The following is a 25433-nucleotide window of genomic DNA, read 5'->3' on the forward strand; positions in this document are numbered from 1 at the left end:
TGTGACCGCGTAATAAACCGCGACACAGGTCCTCCAAAGTTTAACCCCCTCCTTTATGCGCAGTCTTCTACTGAGAGAGCTCTGCGTCTATCAGAGAAGGTAATGACAGTAAAAAGCATTAACAAAGGGAGAAGAGGGGATTGTCCATGCATGTGCACCTTCTTCTGTTTTCACGTTTTCCCCATGTCATTGATCTGTGCCATCATGGGAAAATGAGAAAAGCCTGACACTCTGTATAGAGAACATGCCTAAAGATTGCTTCACAGTGGTATTGTACTGAAGTGCAGTCTCTCACTCTCTCACAGCGCTTGGTGAGCTCAGGTTGCGTCTTAGGCTCACATCTTCCGTTTGCTATCCATGACATGCTTAACCATGACACACTGCTTGTTTGTTGTTTCAAGGTGTGCTGTTAAATATTTATTTACCAATAATTTGACAAAACTAAAATCAGTGGTTTTTCCTAACCTCTACACTTCTTTTCTGCAGATATTTCAAGAAGCCATAGACCCTGCTACTGTTGTGCAACTTCTAGAATGTATGTATCAAGCAGTTTGAAACACATGAATGTACTTTGTGAAGCTAATTTAGATGTGATTGAAATGCTGCTTAAATGTGTCATCTTACTTGACTTTTGTTTGCATTAGATTTCCTTGCATAGGGCACTATGAGGTGGATTTCTAGGTTAGGGTTTAGAGTATATGCAGCCACTGTGCACCTGTGCTACTGCTGGCCATGGCTGTGTGGCTATCTAGAAAGGGAGTGATTCTGTCTGCTTTCCAAGTGCCCCTCATCCTCCACTGAATGGGTATAGGGCTTGAGGTTTTAGACAGCATCTCCCATGATTCCTTGCTATTGACTGTGCTGGTTATGGTTGATGGGAGTTGCAGTCCAAAACACCTAGAGAGCCAAAGGTTGTAGAGGTCTGGGGTAAAGGGACCGCTATTGCACTGCATGCTCTTTTTCAGCAGGGTGAAGCTTTTGACTCATGGCTGGCGCAATTCATTTCTGTACATAGGCAAAGTGCATTTTGGGACCCCCATCCCTCCTAACAGGGTCATTTTGGCAGCTCCCTCGCACTCCACCTGTGTCCCCTGGATGCATCATATGCTGTTGTCTTGGCTGTGCCATTGCTAAGACTGGTCCTGCCCTGACATATCACTTAGGATGTTACTGACTCCGCCACCTTCGTACTGTCCCCTGCATCTGTAGTAGTAACGCCTCGTGACAAAGTGGGCTCCAAAACACTAAGATCGGGGCCTCCCTCTCAGACCCTTGAATGCTTTGGCAGGGATAATATATATTATAACTGAAGTGCACGTTGATGAAGAGTGACCCGGGAAATGGGGCTGCTTTAAAGGAGCACCACTGTACATGTAAAGGAGCACCACTGCACGTGCAATCTCCAAGGCCACAGCATGGCACAGGCGCCGTATTCATTTCATGGTATGGGTATCCCCTCTCTGGCTCACTGTAGGTGGTGTATCAGCCAACCGGGTGAAGGGCTTTTTCTGTGATCTCATAGTGCCTCCCTGCTCTTCTGGGGGGGTTATGCACCACATGTGCTGTCCATCGCTTCTAGTGCTTTGGTCCAAACACTGCCTTCGTTTGGTGGCCTGTGTCCACATTGGAGTCTTGAACCATCGAGTCATAGAAATAATGATGTTTCTATGACAAAGCACTTCCGCAGTGTCTCTAGACTTCACCAGGGCTAACAGACATTCAGTAATAAAGAGACTTTTTGATGTGGTGTAGGTAGGGGCTTTGCTTGTTTAAAGGCCCACTGACACTGGTATTCATTCCCCTTTCTCCAGCCCTTTTGCTTCTTTACTTTTATCTTTCTGAAGGCTTGTTCAGTTCCACTTCCACACACAAATGAGGAGACATTCACAGTTGTGAGTGACTTGGTTCATTATCTTCATTGACTACATTCATTGTATATAGCACACACCCATTGCAGTATAAATGGATAAAGCATCATCTATCAAATCTATGCAACTTTGGAGTTCTAGGACCTACTAAAATAATAAGTATGGGTCATTTCTATTGTAGCTGAACTCGGGGGTGACTTACATGCCAGTGCAAATTGAATTCATAGTCACATAGTCACCACAATCAATTCTTGCTCTCTCCCTCACGGTGCAGCTTGTAATGTGGTTTGAAGAAATATTATACCACATAAGTACATCATTCCTAATGCACTTTTGATTTTTTTACGCCTAAAATTAGAAGATGACACAGGATCTTTTTGGCTTCTTGACTTGTTTTTTGTAATACTAATATTCTGAGGAAGGCCAGGAAAATATATTATTTGTCCCAAAACATGTAAACTTCCGTTTTCAGCAATCTTTTGCAGGTAGAAGGGTAGCAGTGAATGTAGGTTAATGTGCACTTAAGCACACTTTGTAGCCGGAATGTCGGTTTGGCAGAAGTTACTTGCCTATGGAGAAAGTAGCACCAAGGGCTGTGTTTCATCCTCCTTTCCTTTTGCTGTGTGAGCTGTACAGTAAGCTGGGAGTGAGTAGCGCCAAGGGCTGTGTTTTATCCTCCTTTCCTTTTGCTGTGTGAGCTGTACAGTAAGATGGCAACGAGTAGCCCCAAGGGCTGTGTTTCATCTTCCATTTCCTTTCGCTGTGTGAGCTGTATGGTAAACTGAGAGCGAGTAGCCCCAAGGGCTGTGTTTCATCTTCCATTTCCTTTCGCTGTGTGAGCTGTATGGTAAACTGAGAGCGAGTAGCCCCAAGGGCTGTGTTTCATCCTCCTTTCCTTTTGCTGTGTGAGCTGTACAGTAAGCTGGCAGCGAGTAGTCCCAAGGGCTGTGTTTCATCCTCCTTTCCATTTGCTGTGTGAGCTGTACAGTAAGCTGGGAGCAAGTAGACCCAAGGGCTGTGTTTCATCCTCCTTTCCTATTGATGTGTGAGCTGTACAGAAAGCTGTGAGCAAGTAGCTGCAAGGGCTGTGTTTCATCCTCCTTGCCTTTTGCTGTGTGAGCTGTACAGTACGCTGGGAGTGAGTAGCCCCAACGGCCGTGTTTCATCCTCCTTTCCTATTGATGTGTGAGCTGTACAGTAAGCTGGGAGCAAGTAGCCACAAGGGCTGTGTTTCATCCTCCTTGCCTATTGCTGTATGAGCTGTACAGTAAGCTGAGCTATGTAAAAACTGAGGTGGTGATTCGGGCACATCTTTGGTAGCCAGATGGAGGCATTTTTCCTTTTTCAAATCATTTTCTTAATTTTATGGAAGTCGGCCAACCGGTTGTGAACCGTGTTGCGATGAATCGAGGGAATTTTTCCCTTCTCCCTAGTGGGGAGCTCCACAACACCCTCCCCAGGGGTAGAGGCAATTTGGACCTCACCGGGAGAGACTCCCCCCTTAGGGGACAAGTACTCCTGCTCCTTTGAGGAACTCCCAAATTAATTTTCTGAAATAGCCTATCAGACAACCTGGAGGGCATACAATATAGAGACTATGATGAAGAAGAAACTGCCATCTGTTCTTGTCAACCAGAAAATGAATATGTCTCTTTAGGTAGGGATTCCTATTTAACTGGGAGGAAGAAGCTGAAGGGGGGGAGACGCTGCAGCAAGTGAAGGCAGAGAGACACGTATGTCGGCCAGGGAAAGCCCCACAGCGACGGAACACCTGAGAGGGGAGGAGACTCTTCAGACAGCAAAGCCTGTGAGTTTTGAAACTGCTGGGAAAGCCGATTTCAGAGCATGAAGCACGAAGAAGAGAGAAGTTGATGGTGGTGTTGTGACCACAGAGATCCCATGGCCGACCGGCGGTCCCGCAAGCTATGCCGAGACCACTAGGTTGCCCTGATCGCCTACCACCCACTTACCCACATAGCTGTTAGTCCGTACAGAGAGAGGATACAGAGCTCGGGACGCCGGAGGGAACCCAGAAGGCAAGAAAGTGAGGAAAGCAATGAACTCCGAACGTACAAAGGCCCTGGTGACGTTTTCCCAGACAAGCCCAGTTAGTAGGGAAAAGAAGAGACCTGGAAAGCCTCAGGGGAGGCCTTATGGGTCTGTTCATACTTGTCCCAGTCATATACATGAGAGAGTAAGAAAATGGAATGATGGTGAAAAGAGAAACCAGAATGCAATAAATATTGAAGAGGGCACTGGGCCTCATCACGAGTTGGGCGGTATCCCGTTTGGGATACTGCCCAACTTTATTTGCGTTACTGCCCACCCGTCCTGCGGTATTACTGCCGGATCGTGGGTTGGGCGATAAACGTTATCCCCATTCCCTATTGGGTCCAGAACCTAAACAGAAAAGAATACTATGAACTGAAGAAAAAAGAATTTAAAGAGAGAGAATTGCGGAGAATGGGTATCGCTACACTGGAAAAGGGAAAAGCAACCCTATATGAACAAAGTAGTTGTTCAAGGTCCAGGAAGCCAATTCTGAGAAAGGACAAAAGTATCACAAAGTCTTGAAGGAATTATATGAATGGATTAAATAAATCACAAGAGACTATTTGAAAATATCATATTAAGAAGAGTCAAGAAAAGCAAACTTGAAGGAAGCAAGTTCCAGGAGAAGGGAGTCATTCTCCTATCTTTAGTTATTAGAATAACTGGCAGGGTCAGTTATAGTTAGTTTGGACTGTGGACACTTTTCTTTCAGACATTCACAGATGACTGTCGAGCAGCTTATTTAGTTTAATAGTTAGGGAACACCCCATATAGATGGGAAAAGCTAGGCATTACTTTCATTCTTTAATGAAAACATCCTTGAAATGTCCTCAAAGAGTCAGTGCCCTTCCTCTGATCTGCCACGGTGTATACAATTTCTATGCTGTGGAGCAGATTCCTACCACAGCCATTCATGTGACGGGCATCTTGGATAATCACTGCCAATTGGTTCTGTTTTTTTGTATATGCACCAATGCACTGCCCTGTTTTCACCCCTATTGGGGCAAGAGCAATCAACACCACTTTAGCAAGGCATCCAGTGTTCTGTGGGTCAGTCTCTATGGTGAAATTGCACCATGCCCTGTGCGCTGCTTTGTCAACCTCAGTGTAGTATCAGACCTTTTTACCTTTATTTTGTACAGCTCCACCAATGCGTTTCAAAACACTATCACACATTTTCATCAAACTGTATGTTTTATTCATTTTGGGTCCCGACAGTTTACATTTAAATAGAAGAAAATTGAGCACTTGTGGGGAGGTTTGAACCAGCTCACTGTGCTTTTCCTTTTTTTTCAAAGTCTAGTGTCGGAGACTCTACACTACCAATGGAATTTATGGAGCATTTAACGCGGCACTGTCAATCACTAGGCAATGGGGATGCATCTAAAGACTACACTTCAACTGCAGGATAGTAGATAATGTGACATGTTTCATGTGGCTCAATCTCAAACATTGGCAGTTCAATTTGCGTCTAGTGCTACACAATGGAGAGAGTGGCAGGGTGTCGTTTTCTTTTTGGGGTATCGGCGATGGGGAAGAAGAAATAAATATGTGGGAAGTGGCTTACTGAGATGCAGGGTGATAGATATTGCATCTAAGGTCACATCACATGTTGGCTGAGATTACAGAAGTACTGTATCGAGATCATTTTGCTACCCCCTATATTTGTTAATGCTGCAGATGTGTGTCATTCCCTTTGTGTTTTTTCAGATGGTTCAGTTGCCTGGGCAAATAACATGAGTGAAAGTGAAAAAGTTTGCGTTATTCCTCAAATAAAAGTCAGGGGGCTGAGGAAATGCCTTTCTCCCCGGTAGCCAAGAACTGGCCCTTGTACAGTTTAGCAACTTCCTCAAAGCATCTGTCAGGGAAACCCATCCAGTAGAGTATAGCTAACGGGATTGGCCATTCCACTCCGTTAAGTGTTTTTCCTGCAGCCAATGCCAACACCAGGAATGAATGGTCCTTGGCTGCTCAGTGTCCCTACCAAAACGTGGCCTTCTATCTGAGATACCCTCTCTCTCCATGCCTTACGCAAAAGCATTTCTGCTACCGGGATGACCTCTGGAAAGAAGTCTCCTCAGTGGAAAATCACTGCTGTATTTGTATCACTGAAGTTTCCTTCTGTTATTTTCTGAAGGATCATCGTCTGCTTAGGTGCTCATATGCAGGGTACAGCGGCATAAAATGCTTTGTGGGTGCAATTTGTCACATCGGGTTACATCGAAGGCACGTCTTGTGGTTTAGTAAGTATATTTAAACATATGCGTTTATGATCAGGTGTGGTGCTGATCTCAGGCTATTAAATTGCTTGGTTGGGCAATGTTTATTGCCATTGTAAGGATCATTTGGCTTTTTAGGGTCATCCATGCTGGAAAATGGCCTGACGGGTAGGAAGAAGTTAAGTCTACATGCATAGAAGTTGTGACATTATTGTGAGATTATGTGTAGGCATGGGAAAGAAACTTGCTAGGCACTGCTGTAGTGGTATGAACTGGCCATTCATTGAAGTACATGCAAAATGGTGCAAGTACCTGGGCATATAATAGCAGTGCCTGCCAAATGTCTAATATTTATACACAGGCCATAATTGTTGGCTTTGCCAATGCTTGTATTTAACCGGACATCAGCTAAACTAGTGCTTATAAATCGAGTGGCTGACGACAGAGCTGGTTAAGACATTTTTTTAACACCGGTTTCACATTAACAACTCCAATTAAGTCATCGACTCTCAGAAGATTGCTTTGAAAAAACACTGGCAGGCACTTAAAGTGCAAAGTTTGATGGTAAGGCTTATTTAAAGCGAGCACAAAGAGTTCACGTGAGTGTTGTGCTTGCAATGAGGGGTGGGAACTTGGTGGGAATGGCCAAAGGGATTAGCATGGCCATGGGCAGTCAAAGGGTGGGCAAATAACCAAACAGAACCTACAAGCTTTGTGCCCCTCCTCATTGAGCACCTTGAGACTGCCCCTGGGTAGTAACTGTGCACGGTATAAATCAACTTAACATAACATAACTTAACATATGCCATTACTCCCTATCTGTACTCTAATGCATTACTTTGTGATTTCACCTGGGAAGAAAGTACCTATTTGCTCAGATATGGCACAAATCATAGGATTTATGAAGCTCACATTATTGCATTCAGTTATTTGTACGTTTAGTAAAAAAGGATAGTTTGGCAGTGTGTTTTTCTAGGAAGCTCATCTACTTCACGGTGATCAAACTTCCTGGACAAGATATGTAAATTGCAAGAGTGTTACTCTGCTACCTTCTGTCGAATGAAATACACATTGTGGTTCAACTGATAGGATTTGATAAGACCTTTTCTGGCGAAGCAAGCGTTCAAAAGCATGGGATTGTCTACATAATCTTGGTTGTCAGTATCTATGGCAGTTCTTCTTTCTGCACAGGACTCCACTTTAAATATTTATATTCATTAATTTAGGCACTTGGTTAATGTCTAACCTTTGCCAATTCACAAATACCGTAGAAAAGTTAAAAAAAAAAACAGATTTCAAAATTAAAATTCTTTTGTATATATTTCGTCAGCAAGCCATTGATAATTTCGTCTTCAAACGTGAAAAAGGAAAGGTACAAGGAACAAAGAAGAGAAAGGGAAAGCCAGGTGTAAACTACAGAAATATAGGATAAAAGAAGTAAGCAAACAGCATAAGAAAAAAAACATACTGGCAGGAAGACATATATGTCATTCATATTTGAGCAATGAAAACTGTTTTAAATGCTTCATCCAAAAAAAGAGTTATAGAAAAGATTGCTTTTAAGTTTTCACCCGACACATGCATTCCTGGCAAACTTCAATACTGCTAGTTGGAGCCTCATTTATGATAGAACTGAGATATTTGGTTCTTAAAGATCTCAGTTCAGGAAAACAGAGAGACAAATGTTTTAGTGTTTCTCCTGGGGTTTGGCACAGTCTGCAGACATCCATTCGGTCAGCACTTTGGTTTCTTGAATTGAGAACTTGATTGGTTGGTAATACGTTCATTCCAATGTGCATGAAAAGGCTGCGATGGTGAGGGCTTGGAAATGTAATCAAATATCTTGGAAGTATATTAATGGCTTTAATATCTTTACTTAGATGATCGTAGAGTTTGTACTGTGCTTTCACCGTCTCGGTTTTTATCCAGACTCAATACCATCGTTTTTTCTTCGCTGCATCCGGATTTGTTAATAACATTTCTAACTTTGCGTCATCCAAAATTGGCAGACATTTTTTAGACCAGAGATCTTGCAACCAGTCCTCGGAGAGTCCACAGTTTGTTGAAGAAATTTAAATTGGATTGGCTGGTCTTTTAAAGTGAGCTTTTGAAATAAGGATAAAGGTTTCGATAATGTGACTGCATAAATAGATTTTAGATCTAGCTCATGTCTAATGATGGGTGCCAGGACACATCTCTGAAGTCCCAGAATTCTCCTCCAAAAGATACTTTTTAGAAAGCTGCAGGCTTTCCAATGAAAGCATAAGCATGCTTCCACTCCATAGTCCAGGATCGGAATAACTTTCTGCCTATAAAAATGTATTACCAGAAGCAATAAGAATTTACCACATTTTTGGTGGATTACTGCCCCTTGCGTGGCTAGATTTCTAATTTTGGATCTTCAACTATGCGCGCTGAGTCATTTATGCTTAGGTTAATATCAATTCTGAGATGTCTCATACGTCTAACCTGATCTGTTTGTTCGTTTTCAAGCCACCAATGAAACGTTTGCTGCTTTATTTTCCCTTTTAGGCTTTCAAACACCAAAACAACCGATTTTGAGGTGTTTATTTTGAGGTTATTTGCTTCTACAAATGAATGTAGATTATTCATTTTTCTTTGCAAGCGAATTGGGGTTTGATCTAGGATGACTGTCGGCGTATAGCATCCACCCCACTGGCAATGCATTTCGTTTTGGGGGGAAAGAACCTTCAGCGACCATTGCTTCTTTTAAGTCTGAAATAAACCGGTAGAACAGTTCTGGCCCTAGTGGGCAGCCTTGTTTTAATACACTAAGGGTCTGTATCTTTCTCGACCGTAAACCTTCCCGGTTTAATTGAATTTGTATGGAGGTATCTGTAGATAAAGTCCGTATGGGGTCCAGGATGTAAGCAGGGCAACCCCAATCTTTCATTTCTTTCCACAAAAGCTCTCTACACTGTCAAAAGCTTGTGCGAGGTCGACAGAGGCAATATCGATTCTCCTTTCATTCTCCATTGTCCAGAGTTTTAGGACATTCAGTATGAATAGGTTCAAACTACAACCTACTCCTTTGACAAAACCTGTTTGTCTTTGATCGAAGTGGTTTGAGTTTTTTCATCAAATCTCTCAATTTGAACAGAATCAAGGCGGCAAATGTCTTCACAAGAGCATACAAAAGGGCGATTGGGCAATCATTTTTGGTGTCCGTCCTATCCCCTCTTTTGAAGATTGGTATTATGATGGCAGTTTTCCAAGATTCTGGGATCTTCCTTTGGTTCAGGATCTCGTCAAATAATGTTGTGCAAAATTCAGCCCACTCCTCAGGGGGCTCTTTAAGGATGGACTTTGAGTGGCCGTCGGGGCCTGGGGCTCGAGAGTTACTGGCTCTGCCAATTATGTCTCTGATCTTTTTTTTGTCTATGGTCGGAGACAATTTTGATGTATGCAATGGAGGGGCCAATGTCTCATCTCCCGGTATTTTTCTGTAGAGTGTCCCAAAGAAACTCATCTTCTTGGACTGCATTGCATTGTGAAGGTCTCTGATTCTCTCCTGCATCTCGAGTCATTCAATACTTATATTTTGATCATATGCTTGGCGTCCCACTGTAGCATTATGCTCTTGTGGCTGGATAAGCAGTTTTTATGCTGTTGTTTGTGATTTTTGTTCTGCTTTGTCTGTGAAGGTCTGTGTAAAGAACCCAATTTCCTGATTTCTTGGTTCAGTTGGCGTTTACTTTGCACTATTTCTTCGTCATATGCGTGTTTAGGATTAGAGTGTGTTTTTTCTTTAAATGCCTTTGTCACAATGAGGACACTAAATATATATATATACATGTACTTACACTTGCTCATGCACAAGCCATGCTGTGTGTGCTTAGGTCATCTGTTGTAGGCATCACTAAACCAGGGCCTAGGAAAAGAGGCAAACTTAACGCACTAGCATTTTAATTAAAATGATGAGATTCCATGTTAAAAATGCCAGGCAGGCCACTTGAACCTCCATCGCTCTGGTGTTTAGCATAGAAGCCAAAGCTGCAAACTTCATTGGCGACCAATCAGAGTCTGTGTGCACAAACCTCCTTGGATTCATAGCACATTTCAGAGAAAATGGATGTGTTTGTGCTGTTGGGGCTGATAATGGGCCTGTTTCATGGAATTTTTTGCACTGTTCAAAGTGACTTTGCACTGCCGACTCCAACCCTGATTCATGGAACTGTGCAAAGTGTATTTTTGCAGTGCAAAGTCAGCGCAAGTCATTTTTGCAGTAGAAAATGTGTCTCTGTCAGACCCAGGGGACGGCAGGAATCGGAACATTCAAAAATGAAAAGAAAAGCGTCAGGGAAAACAAAATGCTGTTTGGACATGCTGTTCGGCTGCTGTGAGCAACCCAATCGGAAAAAACACCCCTAACTACCTCTGCCAGGGGGGAGACAGTGAAAATACCAACCCAGTCACGAGTGGCACACGGATTATGCCTATATCTTCCACGTAGAAGCATTAGGGATGCTCTCAAATAGCAAAGGCAGCTGGTAGTTTGAGGCAGTGCGCTGGGCAGGGTGTCATTCTACCGCCCTGATCCAGAATGACCATGCCCTTTCTGACATCACCGCTGCATTTCCAAGAGACTGTGGCAATAAGACCTGAGGTGGCGGGCCAATACCGCCCCAGGTAGGGTGGCCAACTGTCTTGGATTTCGCAGGATTGTCCCGCAATTAGGGACTCTGTCCTGCAGTTTGCAGAGTGGCTGTGCGGGATGTAGGTTGTCCCGACGTTCGTCGGGACAACCTGCCTCCAGCACATCCTCTCTGCAAACTGAAGTGGCCATGTACACAGCACGGCGCTGCCGCCTGCTGCTTTCTATCCCCGGGCGGCTCTGCAGCCCAGGCTCCTTTTTGAGCCTACGGGTCGAGCTGTAACGCTCAGGCACCTGGCTTAACTGAAATGCTAATACTTTGTTCCTGGGGTCGTGATGGTCATGTTTGTAGTTAAAAAACGTGACCATCACCTCCCAAGGACAAACCATTTACATTTCAATTAAGCCAGGAATTAAGAGCCATTAAAAAAAATTACATTAAAAAAGGGGCGGGCCAAATGTGAATGACGTGAAGTCATCACCCCCTTGTGGGTAATTGTCCCGTGAAAGACTATCAAAGAGTTGGCCACCCTAGCCCCAGGTAATGCCCCCGGGGCCGTAGTTACAGGCCCGAGCGTAGTGAGGGCCTTCACAAAGCCATGGGGGCATTACCGTGGGTGGTATTGGCCCGCCGCCGAGGGTCTTATAGCCATTAGTACCCCAGCCCGCTAGACCGGGGTACTAATGGCATTTTTTTCTGTTTTGAAACGCTGCTGAGTTTCGAAACTGGAAAAAAAATGTAAAAAAAAAAAGGTTGGAAAAAATGGCTGCTGGGAAAGGGAAAACGTAGTCCGTTTTCCCATTCCATGGCAGCCATCGGGAGCGGACGCGCTGGGAACAGAAGTGTTTCCAGTGCGTTCGCTCCAAGAAAGGAACAAAAAAGAAGGTAAGTGGGGTTGGGAGGGTGGGGATGGAATAGTTTGTGGGGGATGGAGGAAAAAAAACGTACCTGAGTCCCCGGCCGCCGGCAGGGGACAAAGGCAGCCTCCAGCCATGGGGAGGCTCGGAGAGGGGATTGCCCTGTTTCGAGCCTCCTCTTTGGCTAAGGGGCTGCCCGCCCCTCGCCGGGAGCAGAGTACCCGGCACGCACGGCATACACAGGAATACCGTGTGGTATGGCTCGGAAAAGAGCCAATCCACACGTTGTATTCCTGGTGCGCAGCGCGTGCCGAGTATTAATTTACAGTAACGCCTCCTTTGTGGATAGGTCCTCAGCTGACTGTTTAGCCTGACTCTCCAACTTCTCTTTAAGAGCTTTGCTTGTGTTATCCTACCTCTCGTTATCAAGTACCCATACCCTCTTTATCCCTCCCTTCACTGCCCAGCAAATGCTGTGGTATCCCACTCCCATACGATAGTTTAGTGGGTTAAAGCACCTGCTAACAGCTCAAATCTGTGCAGCAACTCCTATAGCCCTTCAAGACAGAGAAGAATATACCATGGATTCCTAGAAAGAATCTCCATGTCTCGCTGTGAAAGAAGAGCACCAGTGAAACTCCTCCCGTCGGTGAAGGCCAGCTAAAACTGAGCCTCGACGGTCTGCTCCAAGCCCACTGCCACACCTTCACGCTTAGAATTGCTCCAAAATCCAGATAAGCAACTCCTAGGTATTCCCTCTGCAGTGCTCTCACAAACACTGGTTGGACCCTGCAAACACGAACGTCCGAGTAAGAACCGCTATAAGTGGTTGTCGCAATTTTGAGCTGCGCCGTCACAGAACTACGTAATGTAATGATACCAGCCTAATGTTCGAATGTAGAATGTAACATTATCTAGAAGAAACTGCACTACTGATAAGTATTTGCAAAATATTTTCAAGGACGCATCAATCCCTCTGACAACAAACCCCCCCCCCCCCCGACTCCCTCTCCCCCCGCCCAACCAGTACTGAACATTCATGCTTCAGCTCTGTTAACTTGCGGCAGATTTAAATATGTTCAAATGATTCTGTTTAAGTGAAATCTTGCTTGCAGGTTTCCATTTACAGAAGTCGCCCTCGGGTTAAATCTGGGACTTAAAATGAAACAATAACTCTTATTTCTTTCTTGGCGGGCTCGGTCCTCAAAATACAAGTCTGCGATAAATATACATATCACTGGTTGTTTTGATCAGCCATGACTGGTACAATATCTGATTATCAATTAGATGCACCTGTGCATTGTGCCATTAACGTGGCAAACTGAATGGCGTCTTAATACAGGTTTCAAAGCTCCAGGATAGCAAAAAGAAGCAATTTATAGATAACAATCTTGCGTGATAGCTTGACACCTGAACCCGCCTCTGTTGTTTCCACAGACCTGAGAATGCGCAAATATGTATGTAGCACAGCTTGCCCTTCTGCGGGAACAAGCTCTCACTATTAATAACTAACGTTACCAGGATGATGTATGAAAAATTACATTTTTTACAACAATGTGATGTTTCCAAGGAGCGACATCTGAAAAGGTCCCCTTCAGACTCATTTCCCGCCTTCACCGTAATTCTGAATAAATTGTATCTTGAATACCTCAACTAAATGGCAGTAAATGATATGTAAATGAAATAATATGATAGTTTATTTATATAGCGCCTATACACAATGTGTTTCAAAGCGCTTCAAGACAAGGGTGGGAACAAGGGAAAATACAATGACATTCTTACAGGCCGTGAACAGTAATTAACTATCGTACTCGTCCTGACGACATTTCAGATCGTGCAAGAGCTAAGACATAGATAAGGAAGGGAGGGGGAGAGTGGGAAGGAAATGGAAACAGGCAGGCGCCTACCCTACTAGGCCTGACAACATTTCTGGTAGAGTCGGAGAAAAACAAAAGTTGAGGGAGAGGGGTGCAGAAAGGGAGGGGAGGAACAAAACAAGGGACTATCGTACTAGGCCTGACGACATTTCAGATAGTGCTGGAGGAGGGGGAGGAAAAAAAACAAGTAAGGGAAGGGGGAGGAGACAGACGAGGTTGCTATCATACTAGGTCCAGAGACAATGCTGATAGAGTAAGTGCATAGAAGAAAGTAAGACGAAAAGGGAGAAAGGGAGAGGAGGAGAGAACAGAGAGTAAGCAGTCAAAAAGAGTGGAGAAGCAAGAGGGTGGAGCGAAAACAATTGCAGAAGTCATCATGTTGCAAGCCTGGATATAAGATGAAGATGGGAACAGCATGATTCAGGGCCACCAGTACAAGATGCAAAGGAAGTCCAGCATGAGAGTTGAGAGAGGGTGATGCACTGTGAATCAATGAAGTCCATAATAGTCAAATCCAGCATTGGCCACAAGACGGTGATGGTGAAACCAGAGTGTATCAGGACAGACTCCTGCAGAAGTAGGATTAACAGGGTAGAAGAATCACATATGCCTCCAAATATGTAGCCTAGTTTTCTTTCGTGACACCCCGGCCACCCCATTCTGCCTTCCAGTTTAGAAGCAGTTTTAGCGAGTCTTCCTCAAAATAGTGTGCAATTTAAAATTTTTCAAGAATTGCATAAACGTTCATGCGCACTGTGGAACAGAAGGAATGCGTATTGATTCACAAGCAGCGTGGTCTTGCTTTTCTTTGCTGTAACCGCAAAGGGTGGGTCAATAATGAGTGGTTGGGAAAATTACTGCATGGATGTCTGAGGTTGCCGTCTGGTTTCTTAATAAGATATATCAGTCTTCCTGCAAAGCTAACAGTTTGGGCTTGAGCATTAGGCATTTGCCTGGCGCTGCTATTTGATGCCCAGGTACTTGCACCATTTTGCACCTGCTACCATCAATGGCCAGTTAATAACACTACAGCGGTGCCTGGCAAGTGCCTTTCCCATGCCTACACAGAAGCCCAATTGTAGCCTGTACAAAGCAGGGACACTACGACGGAAATACCAACACCCACTGGGAAATACGTTGAAACTCAGAATTAACAGAGTGGCGGAGTGGCGGAGAGTGGCAGGCCTGCAGTCTACTTGCTGTTGGTCTGTTTGCCCTGGCCACCCTTACCTGAAGGAGGAGTCAAACCTACCCACCATAAAGACTCAGAGCTACCGCAGAGCGGACGCGGAGAGTGGCAGTCCTGCAGTCATGGCTGGCATGACTGGACTGACTGCCCCCCCCCACATACTGCTCTAGAGGAAGAAAACGGGTGCCTAAAAAGTCTGCGACCCCGTCCACACTTTGAAAAACTCCCTCTAGAAGAACCTCAAAATTCACCAAATACCTCAGCACCAACCATCAAATCCGCCAAAATTGCTGGAAATAAAGTGGGAAAGAAAGTATTCAAACTACCCACACAGACTTTAAGTAAAAGCCTGTGGCCTGTGCCGAATGACCCTCAGCTCTCAACTGATCCTCTCTTGAAACCACCTGAGGAGCTCGAGACATCTACTATTCATTGTCAACAAACAAATTCAAACACCACTCCAAGATCACCAAACATGACCCCTCCCACCGCGTCTCTCCTCGCTCGCTTACTGGCTCGCCCCGGAGGGCGTGCTGTGTCTGCAGTCGAGGAGCAGACCTCTGGTGGGTCCGGACCCGTGTGTTGGTCCGCGCGGGCAGTGGTGGAGAGTCTGGAGACCCATCCGGCCTCACTGGTCTCCTCCACCTTCCCTGGCGTGGAAGCGTCGTCGGGCCCGGCGAGAAATGTGGTCAGAAACCCTGATGCCTGCCTGGCCGCTGTCGACTCTGTGGCCGGCGATGCTCCCGCGGCTCCGCATTCGGTCCTCGCCCTCGTCCACACGGAGAGAGGGAGCCTGGAGCCGCGAGACTGCTGCAGCGAAAATACGGAGGCGGTTGGACCCAAGCTTGCTGCGATCGCAAATCGCCAGCTCCACGCCCTGCCCGCAACGTCATCAGAGCAGGAGCTCTGTGAGATCTTTGAAGATCCTGGGCCACACCTCCCAGATACTCAACCTACGGAGAGACAGAATGCAAGCCCAACCAACTGAAAAAAACGTCCGCGCCAAGCGCAAATGACGACGAAAAGAAAAAGAAAAAGACAACTCAAAGTCAATACTACCTCTGAAAACAATGCAACAGCACAAAAAAACAGCATAAATATGAAAACATGCAAAGCCAAAAACAAAATCTTAAACGTAAGACCAAAGCTTTCGCCATTGTCAACACTGACAAAGTTCTTTAAAAAAAAAAAAAAAAAAGGGGGAAACCACATAGACGCACGATATGAGCTTACAGATGCTGAACTACTGGATGCAGTATACGATCTACAACCACTCAGCAAGCACAGAAACATTGAAGGAAATGAAAATGACACACCAACCTCTTCAAAAGCCAAGCCACTCTACACAGGACAAAAAGCTACTCAACTTGCTAACCTAGAAAGCGATTCCACACTAGACAAAATGATCAGCATAGTGATTCCTGATGATTTTATCTTTGGCCAAGCACCACCTTTACCACAAATTCCAGCCAGTTCATCTTCTCCTGTGATTATTCCCCCAAGCCCATTAGCAAGTGAACCACAATGTGCTATAGACCCTGAGATCGCCCCAATTGCTGTTCAAAACAAGAAACAAACAACTATTTCACCCTCTCCGCCAATGTCAACACTACTCTTCCCAGTCTCACAGGATACAACTATTCCCCATCCACTCCACCAATTGAACAACAAGATTTAACACACCAAGAACCAGAAGAACACATTGAACTTAACAAAACTGGTCACACAAATTGACCACCCCAGGAATCCAGAGACAAAAGGAAATCACATCGCGATTACGACCCACGCCTGGACAGATCAAGTTTCTACGTTCCATCCACTCCTACACATGGGCCAAGTAGAAAATCGTCTGCAGCTGCAAATGAAACACCTTCAAAGAAACCAGACTTACTATCATATATGTCGGCACTATCAATTGCCCTGATTCCCTTTACCAAACTATACGAATCGCTAAATGAAACACTAAAAGATCATACAGTACTTCAAGCCATGATCCATACGAAACTTACTTTCCTTGAAGGTCACGTCACAGCTCAAAAAGACATAAAGAATATCCCCTGGACAAACTTGGCGGAGATCAACACACGACTACAGAAGATAGAATCAACTCTGAATCTCTTAGAAAAACGATCAACAATAGATGCACCAACTATCCAATCCAATACATCTGCTCCACCTATTGATCTCACAGCTGAAAACTTACACAAAAACATTGCAGCTAAACAAGTGAACTCGATCTCCAAAAAAAACCAACAGCATCTACCTCCTCCCACAAATGGATCAATTACCAACATCGTTCTAGTAATCAATGACGAAGAAAACAGAAGCAAAGCGGCTAAAGACCAAATGGAGCAACCCTACTCGATCTTTGATTCAACAAGACCCAAAAACTCAAACAATCCCACAGTCTTAGATGCTACCAATAAAACGCCTCTTCCATCAAAAAAAATTACCACCAAAAGAACTAATCCTGATATATTACCCATGAGACAGCAGACTTCTCAAAAGAACGTACCCCAACAGACAAACATCTCATCGAACCCTCAACCTTCACTTACTACCCAATCCACCAGGGGTTCACCGACAACATCGGAGGACTTCCTACAAAATTCAGACCTAATGAATCTTTCAGGGCACTTAGACCCGATACGGGAAATATATCTCACCTACAAGGAGAAAATACCAGTCCTTCTAAATCAGACTTGAAAAGCAAGACTCCCAGGACTAACACTAAACTCGAAGAACAAGAAAGCCCTCCGACTTTCTTAACCCTGGAAGAACGTCGACAGGTGGACCTGACGGAATCACCAATTTCGATCTAAAATCACATCCAATCGAATGGGCTAAATTTATAAGAACTGTGTTCACACGATGCGTGACTACTCAATCGATACCTCCAACATGGCTGTCCGCAAGAGTGGTCCCGATTTATAAGAAAGGTGATAAGCAAGACCCCACAAACTACCGTCCTATCGCACTGCTGGACCCTATAGGGAAAGTTTTCTGGTCTCTTCTCCTAAAAAAAATCCAATCTTGGGCCTCATGTGCCCCGTGCAATGACAACTTCCAAGCCGGATTCAAAAAAACACTGGGAACCACGATCAACATCTTTCTCCTAACCATCCAAAAGTGTACACAGCCTTCATAGACTTCTCCAAAGCCTTTGACAGAGTCGATTGCACCAGACTCTCGCAGAAACTATCTCTCTGGGGCTGCCCAAACGACATCCTAAATCCGATTAAGGCACTTCACACGGATACCAACATTAAAGTGAGATTAAACCAGCAAGGCAACTTATCCATCCGAATCGACACACAAAGGGGAGTCAAACAGGGCTGCCCTTTGGCCCCGGCCCTCTTTATCGCTTAGATGGGAGATTATCAACACTCCGAAACTTTAATCAGATCCTTCCCACCAAAAATAGCACAAACGTGCATCAGTAGACTGCTATACGCGGACGACCTCATCTTGCTGGATATAACGCCCATAGGCCTCCAATGCCAACTCTCCAATCTACAGTTATTCTGTAACGAGAACAATCTGGAAATCAACATTGATAAACCCAAAATCATGGTGATGGAGCGCAAAACCAGAACACGGGACAGATCTAACTGGTTCCTAGAAAAAACGAAAATTGAAAGAGTAAAGAGCTTCAAATACCTTGCCGTAATTCTGGACAATTCAGCAAAAGAAACGTCTATGCAAGAATCCCTACTCGACAAAATTCGAAGCCTGGCAACAAAAGGCAAAGCAATAGACAGAACATTTGGTAAATTCTCCACCATTCCACTACTGAACTTTTACAAACAAAAGGTGGTTCCCATTGTAACATATGGATCAGAAGCTATGCCGTGCTTACCAAAGACTCTCTGGCCTAAACTGGAAGCCTACTTTTGGAGGACGACCCTCGCTCTACCGGATTCAACTCCAATTACACTGATTCGTCGAGAACTCAGTCTGCTTTCCCTCCAAGGCACTGTAGATTGCAACACTCTGATGCTATACAGGAAATGTATTCTTCCAAATTGCTCCTTCCTCCACGACCTGGTGTCCAAAGAAATCTTAGGGGGAAGCTGCACTATGCTAATCCAATGGAAAAATGAAAACCAAGCTCTACTAAAAACCATCAAATGCACAGAGGAGGATCTGATTATCAACCCTACAAGAATACCAAAAAAAACTAAAGATATGGACTGGATCTGCACTTTAGATGTAGCCTCAGAATAGAAGCTTGTCTCTCACTTACCCTCGCTATGGAAAAAACGAGATGATTTACAGAACTACATCAAAAAATGTCCCAGCCGAGCGGCACATAATCTCATAATGAGAGCAAGACTGAATCTTGTGGACACCAATGAAATCCGCCACATAAGGAACCAATCGCTGACTAACATCTGCAGATTGTGTGGCAACGAGAAAGAGACCATTCAACACCTTATACTGTCTTGCCCAAGTTTGACAGATATCCATCACCCCTATATGAAATATATCTGCCAACATTCTGCGGTAACTGATGAAGAAATATGGAGGAAAAGGATAAGTGGTGATCGCACATCGTGGCAACTAGCGACATTTAAAATCCTTCACGCCTTAACAGAAAAACTCACTGTGAAACAAAATGAAAACTAAGACTCTCTTCTTAAAGCGACCAGAAATACGAACACAAATCCCAAACCAAAAAGTCAAATGATGACTATACTCGAGTAAAAGAAAGAGAAAAATAACGATGTTGTAAAAATCAATTTTTTGATTAAATACTCAAAAAAAAAAAAAGAAATACGTTGAAACTGTGGCAACCACAAAATCATAAAAATGGACATCAAATCGATAGAGTACAGAGAAAACCAGGGGGACAGATTTCCATGTCTCATTTAAAACTACCACATTAAAAGAAATGGCTACAGAAAATCCAGCAATCAGAGAGCACTCTGCTGGGGGTCGATGGTGGGCAAGTGCTGTGACGGGGCTGTGACGAATCAACTTCCTGGGCACCAGTGGTCCAAGGATGAATATCGGTTTCTAAACCATCAATCAGCCCCACACTTCTAGTACACCAGAAGGAATCCGAACAGATTGGAATACAAGTGAATTATAAGACCTCCTTGTCCAGTTTTTGGTAACGTGAATGGAACGGCAGGCTTATCTCCGCAAGGTCATGGATCGTTGGTTAGATGCAACACAGTGAAAATACAAATATTACCCGATGATAAAAGGGACTGTCCAGTCAAGGTTGTATAAAAAGATCTACTTTATTATTACTACAACAGACAGTTCTAGCACAATACAAAATACAACCCACCCGGTAAAGGAACACAGAGGACAGACAGTTTCACGAAGGAAAGGGGTGCACTCTGGATCCTGACAGGAGGGTAGTTGGTAAAGTAATCAGTCTTACTGTTCAATGTTATTTGGTTTCAGCACCAAGGGGGCAAAGGGTTGTTACTGTCTCTAGGGGCCTTTAGAGAAGGACCAGAGGGGTGGGGGGCAAAACACAATGTACCTTGTGCTGAAGAAGTTCTTGGTGCTCGATAGCATTGAGGCGGTTCCAGGGCACTTCGCAGCCCTTCAGCCAGAGTTAGTGGCGGGAGACAGCTGCGTGTACCAGGTGGCAGGCAGTTCAGCAAGCGAGGCTGGACGGACTTCTGCAGGCTGTCCGGCACGGCGGCTCAGGCCAAGAATCGTTGTCTCTGTGCTGGTTGACGGATCTAGAATGCTGGTCGAGGTGTCTCAGACGGCTCTGGTGACTGCAGCGTGACAACAGTCAGTGGTGCAGCTGGATGCAGTTCGAGAACTAGACTGTCTCGAAATTGTCCTTAAAAGATAGACTCTGGATGATGCTTGTGTGGCACTCCTCCTAGCTTCTTCGCACGGCTTGTGCCCTTTCAAGGTGGACGGCCCAAAGCTCAGGAGAGTGTTTGCAGGCAACAGCCTTGTCCTTAGTTCAGATACTCTCTGGCACTTCCCACCTAGAAAGCCTGATGGCAGAACCTAGCAGGGCACGCTGTGTGCTGGTTGGGCACCGGTTCTGGAGCTGCTGGACTGGTCCTCTGAGTCTGGTATCTCCCCCTGTTCCCTGGGAGATGTTTAGGGAGGGATCTTGCTTCGCTCTTGGAACTCCTGGCCTTCGTTCACTGGCGGAAGATGTAAGGTAGACTGTACTCTCAGCTCGGGTCCAAATGAGTCCTTACTCCTTTTAAAGTCTTCAGATGATCTGCTAAGTGAGGGGTTCAGCCCTCTTTTAAAGCCAAATGGGCCCAGTGATTGGTGCAGGCTAATCCCACCTTAATGAACCAATCCTGGGTCCCCACCAACAATCTTCTGTTATGCTTGAGGCCAGGATCAGAGTCCTCAGGACAGACAAGGGGGCGACAACATATACCTAAGTCCCACCCATCTCCATGTCTGTTGAAGATCAAAGTGTCTCTCTGTTTAACTGAGCCCTCTGTGACTCTTGATTAAAGTGCAGGGTTCCTTTGAAGTTTGTGCTGGAAGCAGACTTCCTATCTACCCCAAACAACATACTTCTCCCCTCTGAAAGGGGTCAGCTCTGCAGGGGTTTGCCTGCGGTAAATAGTGGACCCAGACATGCATTTTACTGCCTTTCATACAGACGGGTGGTAATTAGCTTGAAGTTGACACATTGCATACCAAAGGGGTGTTAGCCCCGCCTTCCCTGTTGTCTATTCCGTCAACCAAGCCCCTTCAGGCTTGCTTCAATTATTTATCATTAGTATGCACTACCACCAGCCGGAGGACAAAGGAAAACAGATCCATTGGGCCTTTGATATTTAAATTAGGCTTCCCATGCTGGAGTAAGGTGCCTTCCCCCTTCTGGAGATGTTTTGATGTACCCGCGGCTGTCAGATTTCAGCTGAATATGACAGGGGAAGACAGCGCCTGTAGGCTGTGTCTTCCTGGAGTACACGTGACTATGGGCCTCATTACGACGGTGGAGGTAAGTAATTGTCCTTACCAGCAAGGAGCAATTACCGTCTCCGTGTAGTAAAGAGCCTGCTAATAGTGGGCCATTACGAGTTCGCGGGCACGAGCTTTGCGCCATGGCGGTAAGGACATTACCAACATGCCGCTAAAGTCCAAAAAATGGCCCTTAGCGGCATCAAGGAATGCGCGGACAGCACTTCCGCCATTGATGGACCCGGCATTAGCAGTGACTGTAAATAAGCGGAACCGGAAGTAGCGTCATCGCGCAGGAACGGGAAATAGCACGGCAGCCATCTTGAAAAACACAATACATTGCCATCCTCAGCACCCAGGACCTGCATCAGCACAACAGCAGCCCCAACTTCACCTAACACTCCATCAGAATGCCCAAGGCCCTGAAGAAAGGTGCTGCGCTCCAGCGCAAGGTCCGTTTCTCGGTGGAAGAGCTAAATATGCTCGCCGACACACTCGCCGAAAATGCGGAGGTCGTGTTTGTGCAAGACATGCAGCGTGCTGCCCAGATGAGAAAGAAGGAGATCTGGGAGGAGGTGGCAAGCAAAGTCAGTGCGGTCGGTACCACCCCCCGCACTGTAAAGGACGTGCGCAAGTGCTGGGATGACCTGCGCCTACGTGTCAGGAGCATTCTTGTAGCCAATCGGAGCCAGGGCATGGGAACAGGTGGCGGAGGAGGCTCACCTATCAAGATGACACACTGGGAGGAGACATGTGGCATCACGATTGGCATAGAGACAATTGAGAGAGTGGGGGAATGGAGCATGGAGCGCCGTCATCGGCTGATGGAGGTGAGTGTCCACACAAACCACTGTAATGCTAAGCATGGTGATGTCTCCCAAATGAGCCAATGCATGGGGCATCACACACACATGTACACAACATTGCCTATAGGCTGTCCACAGCACCATCACATCCCCATGCATGCAGCACCTCATACATGTGTCACCCAGACGTATGCCTGCATGACCCACCCATATGGCAAGCAACCTGTATGTCACAATTCAAAGTCCAAATAGCCTCAAATGTAGAGAACTGCAACAATACCAATATATGCATGATGCACGTAGAACCATCACTGACGCTGTCCCTCTCTTGGTCACAATCTGACAGTGATGACCAGGACTCCGTGGCGCATGCCATTACACCCATGAAGAAGGCCAGGGGCATGGAAGGCCTAGCACATGAAGGGGCTCTGGCAAACCAGGACTGCCGCAGAAGCCCAAAGCCGCTCAGTATGCAACATCACCAAGGCGTGAAAGGGGCACTGACGCCGCCATAGCACCCACACCAGCCGCTATCACCACACAGGAACCAGTGGCAGAAGGCTCAATGTCCGCTGCCAACAGTTCGGTTGGAGAAGCAGCTGCCACGGCACCCATGTCATATGAAGAGGGACAATGCCAAACAACCGTAAGACATGGCACACCCAGCCCGTAGCTGTCACCCCACCTCACCCCACAACCCACATCCAATGCCAGCAACCATGAGCTGTCTGGTGGTGAGTCATTGCCAGGGAGATGGAACCCCAGGGAGAGCTCACCTGATGGTGGAGCCATGCCGCACGCTGCGTCGACATCCACCGATGTCAGGGACGGAGACTAGGGAATCAGCATCATCCAACAGCGCCAGGAGGAGCTCACTGCGCTGGTTGGCCAGCATGTGAGCGAAGGTGCCCTGGCGAGGGAGGAGTGCTGTGAATACGCTAGGGCCATTAAACTTGCAATAGAAGCGAGTACCACACGCATCTGTGATGAGTTGGCAGCTGTGAGGCAGGTCCTCAGCCGCATAGCAGATGCCATGGAGAGCCAACGTCCCACACAGGGACTGGAGAAACCAGGCACCTTCTCTTCTGCCAGCTCCAGGCAGACCAGCCCCCTGCGCAGGTCCACTGGACCTTGCGGCGGCCAGACATGCAGCCACCCAATGCTGGCAGAGGACATGGGAAGTAGGGGCAGCCTGTTATTGGTAACTCTTGCGGACTAATGCTGCACTGAAGTGCACACCATGTGTGGGGAAGTTGTGGGGGGAGGTGGAGGGGAGAAGGGTGTTTGGGGGAGTTGTGGGGGGAGAGGGAGGGGGAAGAGGGTGTTTGGGGTGGAGGGTTTATGCACTTTCTATACACTGTATGGTTAACACACCTGTTGTGTCAAGAATAATCACATGACTGGACGTTGGTTATTGTGTATGTTTGCTTTATTGGTGAACAGTGCACAGTGTCCATGTTCCCCCCCACACCCAGTGCCCAGAGTCCCACCTCCATGACACCCTCTGCATCCATGTGCATTAGAAATATTGGTCTATCAGATTCTGGCGCACAGCACGTCCCTCCTGTGCATCGCCACCTGCCTGACGTGCAAGCCCATCTTCTTCCTCCTCCTCAGCATCGCCAGGTGGTTGCAGGTCAATGTCAGGGGGCAGAGGCACCTTCCGTCTGATGCACATGTTGTGCAGCATGACACATGCCATGATGATCTTGGCCACCTTCTCATGCCCGTAGAGGAGTGTCCCACCCGACCTGCTGAGGCAGCGAAACCGTGCCTTCAACAGGCCAAAGGTCTGCTCGATCACCACACTGGTATGGGTATGTGCACGATTGTAGTCCTCTTCGTGCCTGTTCTGTGGGTTCCGGACAGGGCTAAGGAGCCACCTCTTCAAGGGATAGCCAGCATCATCTGCATGGGTGCATCATTGATTATGTGTAAGTGATTACACCAAATGGAACCTGTACCTATCGCTCACAAGCCTGCAGTTATTTGTTGCTCACATCCACATATCCCTGCATGAATGGAGATGTTCAAAGTAACCCCAATGTGTGAAGTCACATGGTCCACAGGTGTGGGTAGCATCGTCTAGTTGATGCAGGGTGTCCTATTCCTTGCTAGTGTTCATGCACTGTGGTTGCCTACGGCAGTTGTTGCCATGATCTATGTGATGTGTAGTTAATCGTATGCATTGATCCTGTCACCATTGGCACCAGACTCTTAATGATCTGCCATTCCATGCTTGATGTCCTCATGCTGGAATGCTGCACTTCTGTGGTGGTGTGCCAGTGACATTCTGTATATTGGCTTTGTGTGATTCCTTTGTGCGCACTCATGGACGCATGTCCGGTGTGATGATGTTCAGCGGTCATTTCCATTGGGCATACTGACAGCATGTTGCTGCATTGTGTTGCAGAGGGTACGGTCTGATGATGTGCAGTGTACGTGTTGATGGATATGGCATGGTTGCAGTACTGGCATGTTGTCATTGTTGTGCAGCTTACATCTTGCATATTGGTTTCAGGTGTCAGGTTCAGTCTGGGATGCTTTGGGGCACAGTGTATTTCAGTATGGGCATTGTCCAGTCTCTCAACTAATACCACCCAGGTGAAGTATGCATTCCCCCCCCCCCCCTTCTCACCCAGGTGAAGTATGCATCTCTCCCCCCCCCTTCTCACCCAGGTGAAGTATGCATTTCCCTCCTCCTTCTTACCCAGGTGAAGTATGCATCTCTCCCCCCCTTCTCACCCAGGTGAAGTATGCATCTCTCCCCCATCACACTGCCATGTGCTTGCCATGCAATTCAACAAGTGGCCAGGCATGTTGTCCGGCATGTTGCTCCATGTAGTGTGGTATCGTGGAGTTCCGCAGGACCATTAAATCATGGGTTGATCCGGGAAATCGGGCACAACAATGTGTGATGATCTTGTTTGAGTCACATACCATTTGCACGTTGATGGAGTGGTATAGCTTACGGCTGCGGTACACTACCTCCATGGCATGTGGGACCACCAATTCCACATGAGTGCAGTCGAGG

The 25433-nt window shown here is 46.2% G+C and overlaps 1 protein-coding gene across 2 annotated transcripts in view; it reads left to right on the plus strand.

Annotated features, from left to right (window-relative positions):
* Window positions 1-25433, plus strand: part of SPATA6L (spermatogenesis associated 6 like) — a 721724-nt gene that overhangs the window by 86471 nt on the left and 609820 nt on the right. For both annotated transcript variants that reach the window (XM_069625723.1, XM_069625724.1), the window contains exon 3: window positions 487-535. In XM_069625723.1, the coding sequence (XP_069481824.1) occupies window positions 487-535 (49 nt within the window). The remainder of the gene's footprint in view (window positions 1-486; window positions 536-25433) is intronic.

The sequence above is a fragment of the Ambystoma mexicanum genome, chromosome 6p (assembly GCF_040938575.1).
Source record: "Ambystoma mexicanum isolate Mex_15411 chromosome 6p, UKY_AmexF1_1, whole genome shotgun sequence".
NCBI lineage: Eukaryota > Metazoa > Chordata > Amphibia > Caudata > Ambystomatidae > Ambystoma > Ambystoma mexicanum.